This window comes from Alligator sinensis, unplaced genomic scaffold, assembly GCF_000455745.1.
Source record: "Alligator sinensis unplaced genomic scaffold, ASM45574v1 scaffold674_1, whole genome shotgun sequence".
In the NCBI taxonomy this organism is placed as follows: domain Eukaryota; kingdom Metazoa; phylum Chordata; order Crocodylia; family Alligatoridae; genus Alligator; species Alligator sinensis.
In genome coordinates this window covers 93,589-102,669 of record NW_005842032.1, presented here as the reverse complement: position 1 = coordinate 102,669, position 9,081 = coordinate 93,589, and the positions used below count along the sequence as shown (strand labels likewise).

Below are 9,081 nucleotides of genomic sequence, written 5' to 3'. Positions count from 1 at the left end.
GGGCCCCTCTGCCCCTCACTGCCCTGTGCTGTATGGGGGAGCTCTGCCAGGAGGTCCCAGAGTCCCTGCTCCTGCAGTGAGTAGAGGCTTTTTTTTAAATGCTGGAGGCTGGGGTGGGGGGGCAGCCATTGCAGAGGGCTGGGGGTGCAAGCAGGGGGTGGGCCCAGGTGTGGCAGCCAGTATTGGTGTTGATGGTTTGGTCATTCTGAGGGACCTATTTTTAGACTTACTGCCATTGTCTCTCAAGCACCCACATTCATCCCCATTCATCCAGGAACCAAGTTACACAGGAGGGGCAGATATGAGTCATAGACCAGGGGACACAAGATGGAGGCTTGACATGACTTATGCTAACTTACATATGTAGGCCTAAAACAGTAATCACACAATATAAAAGCAGTAAAAAAAAAATACAAACATAGTAATTATCACTTATAAAACAGTGGATATCGATATCAAAATAGCAGGGCACTTGTTTTCAAAGAGGGGAGAGAAAAATAAAACTTACTACCTAAAATAAAATGTTAAAGCTTATTCTACATCTTAGTTTACTTATACTTATCTATAGGGAATAGAGAGGGAGAGAAAGAAGTCAGAAATGGTTGGGAGAGGGGAGGGAATACATTTTAAATTTTTTAAAAGAAAAACGGGGGGGTTTGCTACAGCTTCAGGTCACAGCCAGGCAGCAGCTCCCACTGCCAGACTGCTGCAGTGGGTAAAGGGTACAGGGAACTCTCAGGGCTGCTTCAGCAGTTCAGCTGGCACAAGGGGTAATGTCCCCAGGTACCAATTGGCTGGGCTCCAGAAGCTCCTGAGAGTGAGTAACTCTGAGATACTTGACAGGGCACCTTTTTGTACTGCTGAGGCCAGGACAGGGCAGCATTTTATACTGCTGGGGACAGCATAGGTGCCGGCCCCAAGCTCTAGCTTCCCCTGGCTGCAGATCCAGGAGGAGCCAGACAGGAGGGTTATTTTGCCTCAAGTGGCACAATTTCTCCCACACCAAAGTACATGTCCAGGCACCTGCACTGAGGCAAAAAGCCCCGGATCAAATTTGCACTGCTTCTATTTGAGTTCCTGCAAGTGCACATGCCTGCATGTGTGGATGCGCCCAGTGAGTGCAGTGGCAACAGTAAGTAGATTTCCCCTCCTTGCCCAGTCTCTGTGGGTGTGCCCCACCAGCCCAGGGGCAGACGGCATGGGGGAAACCTGCCTACATCTGCTGCTGTTGTCGCTGTCTGTAGATGAGCCTGGCTTCCTTCTCAGCCTAAACTGGAGCAGAGCAGGAGCAGCTATGCAGCTACCCTGCCCCTGTGCCAGCCAGGGGCCAATGGCAGGCAGCAGAATGATGAAATGGGAGAGGAGGGGATGTGCTGCTGAAAACAAAAGGGAAGGGAGAGGGAGCTGAGGGTTGGGGTAGGGATAGGGGAGCTAATGGCCGAAGATCAGCTGATCACGGCCCCACACCTCTCTTTACAAAATCCTGGATCTGCCTATGATGCACAAAGATAGTAAAACTGGGCATAAAATACAGTTCTAAAATGTTCTAAATTGTGACCCCTAGAATGCTTATAACAATCTCAATATGTATTAAATCTACATACAGTCAAAAGTCTCTATGAACACTGGAACTTACAGGCAAGTTCTTTAGCTCCCAAAACAAGCTGCTCCTATTGAAGTCAAAGGAAATCTTTCTTAGCTGTCAGAGGTTGCAGGTCTCTCACTTCTTCTGGGTGCCAGGTTCTTGAGGTTAGCACATAGATATATGGCTAGCATATTATTGGGAGAGTGGTAGATTCAGGGTTATTCCTTCATAGGAAAGATATTTGTGACCTCAAATGCCAAGCCACAGACATATCAGACAGTCAACTTTCAGACATAGGAAAAAGATGTTCCCAAAGCCTGGATTTGCTGCTGCTGCTGTTTCTTCATGGCTAGTAATCAGCATTTGGTGCCTGTAGATGTGTGGGGACATGGCTCCAATGCACTGTAATTACAGCACTTTGGAGAAGACTTAATTAATGGAGTCTGGTGGAGTGTGCACTCTCCAGCAGCCTCCGCATCTCATGTTTTCAGCATCCCCACACTTCAACATGGTGGCAGGAGCACTTTAGCTCAAGTTCTTTCAATGACCTTTAGTAAAACACCCCACCGCCATTTTGAAGCACAGGACACTGAATACACAAGACACTGCAGGCACTTTAATTAAAGCACTCCACCCCCCCACCCCCAACCTGTACACCCTCTCCCATGAAGCACATGTAAAGATGCCCTCATCTTTCAGAAAGAAGATAATTAGCTGTATGAGTCTCAAGTCAGGGAAGGGTAGCACCTTAAACACTAACTGGTTCAGAGAAGCATAGGCTTGTGTAGGTGACAGCTAAGTATTTAATGCTAAGTACTTGGTTTGAGAATGACTTGCTGTAGTTAAATGATCCTTCAGCAATGTAAAAATTTCCCACCACTGCTACTGCTTTTGCTACTGCTACTGCTGTCAATGTCAGTGGCTGACCCTAGCTTTCCACACAGCCCTGGCTGGAGCAGGGCAGGAGCAGCTATGGACTATATACTATCTCATAGCTTTGTACTATGAACTAGTACACAAAACAATGGAAGATATCACCAACAAAAATTATTGCTTCTCAGATTTGAATAATAACCGTCAAAGGTGGGTTAATTTATGTTAGCATTCATTTGTTTAAAGCAGCCAAATTAGAAACAGATATGAAACATAACCCTATATCAATTCTGTGGATCTTCAAATAAGTTTGGAGTTGAGTCCAAACATTGCCTGTGAATTAATTTCTACTCAAACTGGAAAGTAAATGATCAAGACATTATTGCCAGTAAAATGATTTGGCATCCCCATAAAGTCTGTTTGCCTTTGCAAACAGGTTTGTTATATAGCCATCTCAAAAAATAGGTAATGCCCTCTACAATTGTCCATTATTCTATTTATATTACAAACCACTGGACAGTTTTGTGTTACCTGTCTCCCATTCATTAGATTTGTTTGTTCCTAGCTGCGTAGTACAGAGTTATAAATTGTATTATACAGCTCACTCTGTAATATGCTATCGTTTAAAAGATGTAGTTTGGTTATCCCCAATTTCTTATTTATTTTTACTTTGCTGTAAAGCTGGTCAGTATTGATAGAAATGAAAACATTTTTCTTCATTATTTCTCCACTGGCTAATGCTGAGAATGTAAATGTAAATATATGTGCCTTATTATTTACTGGAAGCAGCACCATCTACTGGAGAAACTAGATGCCAGGTTCAAAATAATATAGAAACAATGTATAACATGATAACAACTGCAACTATTAAATATACCCTTGAAAGAGTGCGCGCATGCGCGCGCGCGCGCACACACACACACGGTTGCTTTTCATTTCATAGAGGGACAGAAAAATTAATAAAAGAGGGCAGAGATAATTTTTATGCCATCATTGCTACTTTCAGTTAATCTCTCTTCTAGAGGTCACAGTGTAAGCTGCATACTTGGAAAAAATCTTCATCAAGAGACGCTGCATTTCTGCAGATACTCATACCTACACTGACAGCAATAGGACCACTTTGGTCAAGTAGTTAGTTCAGAAATCTAGAAGACAGGATTAAAGATTTTGCTCCCAGTTTTTCTACAGACTTCCTGTATGACCAAAGGGAAGTCATTTAATACTATGCTCTTCCTATTTGTACAATGTGTTTATCACCCAATCAGCAAAACAATAGCCTCTCTCCATTACTTCAAACTCTTCTTAAATGGCTTAACACCTGACCTGTTGATTAGCTCCAAAAAGTCCTAAGCGGTCACTGTTCTGTCTGCATGTCCCACTGAAAATGGAGACACACATACATCTGCAGTAGCTAGCATACCACATGCATAGGGTCCATAGGGCTAGGGTCTGTGCTGTGGGAGATGGGAGGGAGGGAGGGAGGGAGGGATTTCCTGCTTGAGTAGTGAGCAGCAAGGTGGAGGTAGTGCAGGGGGAAGCCAGACAGACCCTGCTGTGCCTGCCCCCTCTGCCAGAGGTCCAGCCAGGGAGCAGAGGGGAGGGGCCATCCCTGCTGTGAAGTAGAGAGCCCTGCACAACCCAGAGAGCATGCCAGGATGCTGCGGGTGTCTGGTTTATCTTAAACCAGCAAGGGGTCTGGGACAGACATTGCATGTACCAGTTTGAGCCAAATCAGTTAAGTCTGATACTACTTTCAACCAGGTTTATCTCAAACTGGTTTCAGCCATTTTCAAACTGGTTTATGTGCGCTGAATGTCTGTTCTGTTACAGGTTTAAACCAGTTTCTGATCACTTAAACTGGTTTATGTGTAATGTCTGTCCCTAGCCCATAGCAACACAGTATGAGTAAGAGCTTTAGAAAGGAGGACCTTCCTTTTGCAGCATCAGAATTTAAGTTATTTTTGGAATTATAATCACTCTTAGATGTGCAGAGAAGAAGCACGTGGCATCGTTATAAACTGAAGGAATTCTACCTTTAGTTTACTAACTGTATAACATTTTTATTGCACCTTAAACATGCTGCTGTCTCAGGACTGAATATTTTCTCTCTTGCAACTCACCCCTATGTAGTTTTTACTAGAAATCCATATTTAGGTAAGAAAAAGAAGCATTTTACTTAGTAATGTATTTTTGTTTCAATATGATGGAATATTATAACTGCAAGCATCAAGGATTTATTTCATCAGCATTATACATACACACACACACACACAGACATTAGGGATATGAAAGGTTAAATGATTAATCATTTAACTGATAAGTGCAGTGACAACTGGTTAGCTTACCAGTTATCCTTTAGCTCAGGCTGGGCACAGTGCTCATTCACAGGTGCTCCCTCCCTCCCAGTGCAGAGCTTCACATGGGCTGTGTTGTCTGCCTGGGCTTGCCTCCTACTCCCCTCCCTTCGATCAAAGAGCCCCAGGAGGCCCGGAGCAGCTCCCAGCAGCAGCTGTGTCTGAGCTGCTGTGTTATTGGGTAATCATTTAACCAATATAATTAAATGAGGTTAAACTAATATTTTTTAACAATATTTACATCCCTAATATACATGTGTGTGTGTGTGTATATGTATACTGCACTATATATGATAAATATTTTGATACAGATCTGTGACCCCAAACAGTGTTTTGCAGCCTTAAAATCTAAAAGTGGTCAGCTAAGAATTCTTCTGATTTTTCTATTTGGCATAGAGACATATTGGGTAAGTAGCCAGAGTCTCTTGAAGTTCAGTGATCCCTGGCTGCTGCAGTAGCCTCTGAAATTTTTCTAGGGATTGTGGGAATGCAAAGTTAGCTCTCACACATCCTGCAGCATACAGCAGTAAAAATGTAAATTAGATTGTTGTTATATAGAAGTTCATAAATGTGTTATTTATTAGTTAGGTGACCAGTTCAGAAATAAAAACACCTTTTCTTCTTCTTTCCATTATATTGATGTGAGCCTTGGGTTGGCGGTAAACAGGGACTCATTTTAGCTAGAGTCAGTCATCTATGAACTGCAAAGTATCTATATGAGCTGATGAAGTTCTTCATTGTGAACTGGAGGTGATAATCAGTGTGCATCTTCAGTACCCTGTCACAAATTTTAGAATGAGCTTAGGATATAATGAGGTCTGTGACAACTTTAGGGATATCCCAAATAAATTACAGTCTCAGGGTGAACTTACACGTCACTCTTAGACCCCGCTAAATATATAGCAAGTTAAGTGGTGTTAAAGTTAGAATGTGCTGTGAACAGTCGCATGTTGAGAGTTCTTGTCTGTTTCTTGTCTGCACAGCTCCGACTTGCCACTAGAGGGCTGTGGAGCAGAAGCATGGCTAGGAGCCAGGACACCTGGGCTCTGTTGCTCATCTTATCTCCGTGGAACAGACAGAAGTTACCCTAACATGAGCTAGGTACAGGCAACCCCTGCTTAACACTGTTTCACTTAGTGCTATTTTGCTATAACGCTCATTTTAAATTGATACCTGATTTCCCTTAGCACTCAATGAGTTTCATTATAGTGCTCGTGGTTGCCATCTTGGGTCATTAAAAACCATTGCAATCACCATCTTGGGTCATCAAATACTTTCAGTTTCACTTAACACTCGTTTCACTTAATGCTGGATTTTTCAGGAACCAATTAAGAGCGCTAAACGGGGGTTGCCTGTAGTATGGTCTAGAGTTAACACTTGCCTGAAGTGGCATAACTTTAAGATGCTCAGAGGATGCTTAGTATGTGTTAATGAGCTTTAACATGTAGATGCTTGTGTTTTAAGTGCCCTTGGTATGGTCTAATATAACATGTAACTTTATCCTTAGGTCTTGTAGCTGCTGACATTGTTAATGTCAGAATTAGAAGTGAAACCGTTGGAAATTAGGCTAGCATTGTGGACTGGACCTAGACTGTTCTCAGTGGTGGCAGATGACAGAACAAGGAGCAATGGTCTCAAGTTGCAGCAAGGGAAATTTAAGTTAGATATTAGGAAAAATGTTCTCACTAGAAGGGTAGTAAAGCACTGGATGAAGTTACACAGAGGAGTTGTGGAATCTCCATCCTTGGAAGTTTTTAAAACCCATCTACACAAAGCCTTGGCTGGGATGATTATAATTGGGGGTGGTCCTGCTTTGAGCTGGGGGTTGGACTAGATGACCTCCTGAGGTCCCTTCCAACCCTACTTTTCTGTGATTCAATAACTGCCTATGATGCTACAGGATATTACTTAATCACAATCACTAATTAAGTACAAGGTAATCACAACTATTTTTTTTCTATTTTAAAGCCTTTTTGGACATTTAAATCTGGCATAACGTTCAGCTTTTCCACGACTGAAAATAAAATTCTGCATTTGTAAACATATGCAGATACTTGCAGATAGATTATACATTAATATTTTTAAACATTTTTTTTTTCCTACAGAGCTGGATAGTGCTGAGGAACTGGAAAAGAAGCGTATCTGCAGAATCATAACAAAGGATTTTCCTCAGTACTTTGCAGTGGTTTCACGAATTAAGCAAGAAAGTAACCAAATTGGTCCTGAGGGAGGTGTCTTGAGTAGCACAACAGTGCCACGGGTCCAAGCTTCCTTCCCTGAGGGAGCTCTAACCAAAAGAATCCGAGTGGGCCTCCAGGTAATAAAATGTACCAGCCATTGTTATTTTAATTTGCAGAATGTTCTGCAATTGAAGTATCCAAAGTGTGAACTAAAAGTAAACTATAAGGCTATGCCAGATGGCTCTCAGCTGGAAAAGGCAGTGGTCACTAGAATCGAGCCTGAGCCCAGGGACAGGAGGAAAGAAACAGCTCAACTACCTATCTCCTGTTGTTCCCTACTTTCCTCTCACTCACTGCCTGTAATGAGAGCTGTTCTTCTGTCCCTCCTATTCACTGCCTGTATGCTGCTCAGCTAAGTCCAGGAGAAGCATCAGTCTCTGTTAGGAAATATCGTCTGAATGGAGAAAAAAGCAAAGGCTCAGGGCAGTACCAATCATCACCTCTTCCTACCCTTAGACCACCAGTTCTGCACCCCAGCCAGGAGCTCTATCAGTGCATGTGAAGTATATAAAGAAGCTACAGAAGCCCCGAAGATGCTGGAGAAGCAGCCGGTGCGCGTGGCACAATGGTTCTACACCCTTGCAGCTTCCACTGTAAGGGGATGTTTGAGAGTAGGAGCTTGAATGGCTTTCAGAGCCGCTCTAATTAAAATGCTCTCACCCCTGAAGCATGTGTAAAAATGTCCTAAAATACTAAAAGGAGAAAAAAAATTATTTCCCCTTTTGAAAAGATTCTGCTTGTCTAAAAAACAGTTTTCTTTCATAACTTGAAATACTTTCTCTCTCCTCATAGGCACAACCAGTTCCAGATGAGATTGTCAAAAAAATCCTTGGAAACAAAGCAACTTTCAGTCCCATTGTCACTGTGGAACCAAGAAGAAGAAAATTTCATAAGCCAATAACCATGACAATTCCTGTGCCACCCCCATCAGGAGAAGGTGTAACCAATGGGTACAAAGGAGACACCACTCCAAGCCTTCGACTTTTATGTAGCATTACAGGTTAGAGCAGAATATACTCCTTGCAAAAGTTTCCTTAGTAGTAATGCTTCCTTTGTTTTACATACAAGAGCCAGTAGTTGATGAGACAAAGCTCAGTGAAGTCAAGGAAAAGATTCCATTTCATTCTGTGGTTTGAATCTAGCCATATGCCAGGGGTCAGCAATCCTTGGCATGTGTGCCAGAGCATGGCACATGAAGACATTTTTTTGGCATACCAGCCCTTAGGGCAGATGGTGGGGGATCTGTGAGGGGCCTGATTCTTCTTGTGGCAGTGTAGCCTCAGCCACTTCCCCACCCCAAGGTGTGCATGCACCCACCAGCAGCAATGAGCTGGGCCAGGGCCCTGTGGACCCCAGTGCAGCCTCTTGCAGCCTCCCAGTTGCCTGCCACAGCTGGCTTGGACTCTGGGCAGGCCCCTGCTGCCCAACACGTAGTGCAAGCAGCTTGCAGCAGGGGGTGGAAAGGCTGCAAGCAGCTGCACCAGGGTCTGTGGAGCCCCAGCCTGACTCGTTGACAGTGACAGGTGCCCATGTGCCTTGGGGCAGATGACAGGGAAGGGGCTGGGGATTCACTGCCACAAGAAGGATTAGTCCACTCATGGCTCCCTCACCCCTTTCCCACCATACTAGATAGTAGTTCCCCCTCCTTCCTCCTCCTCCTCCTCCTCGCTTCTCTCTTCCATCTTACCTATCCTGCCACCTTCAGGGGCACCGTGCCACTTCCCTTCCCCCAGTTCGCTGCCAAACTGCCCCCTGCCAAGCACTAAACAATAACTGATAAGTAGATTTTGTATTTACTGTAAAAAAAAAAAAAACTTTTATTTTTTGGCTTGTTTCCCCCCCCCCCCCCCCCATTTTGTTTGGAATACCAACAGCTTACAAGTAGACGTTATGATGTGATGATTTTTTTTTTTTTTTATATTCTGCCCAAAAACATTACCTACCCCTGCTCTATTCCTTTGCCATATCTATGTTACAGTAGACTTTACATCTGGTCCACCAATGACTTGGATCTGGCCAACACGGGACA

General features: G+C 43.6%; 1 protein-coding gene across 28 annotated transcripts in view; it reads left to right on the top strand.

Annotated features, from left to right (window-relative positions):
• Positions 1-9,081, top strand: part of ANK3 (ankyrin 3) — a 595,175-nt gene that overhangs the window by 522,386 nt on the left and 63,708 nt on the right. For all 28 annotated transcript variants that reach the window (XM_025202621.1, XM_025202614.1, XM_025202616.1 and 25 more), the window contains 2 exons: positions 6,918-7,129; positions 7,845-8,052. In XM_025202621.1, coding sequence (XP_025058406.1) covers positions 6,918-7,129; positions 7,845-8,052 — 420 coding nt within the window. The remainder of the gene's footprint in view (positions 1-6,917; positions 7,130-7,844; positions 8,053-9,081) is intronic.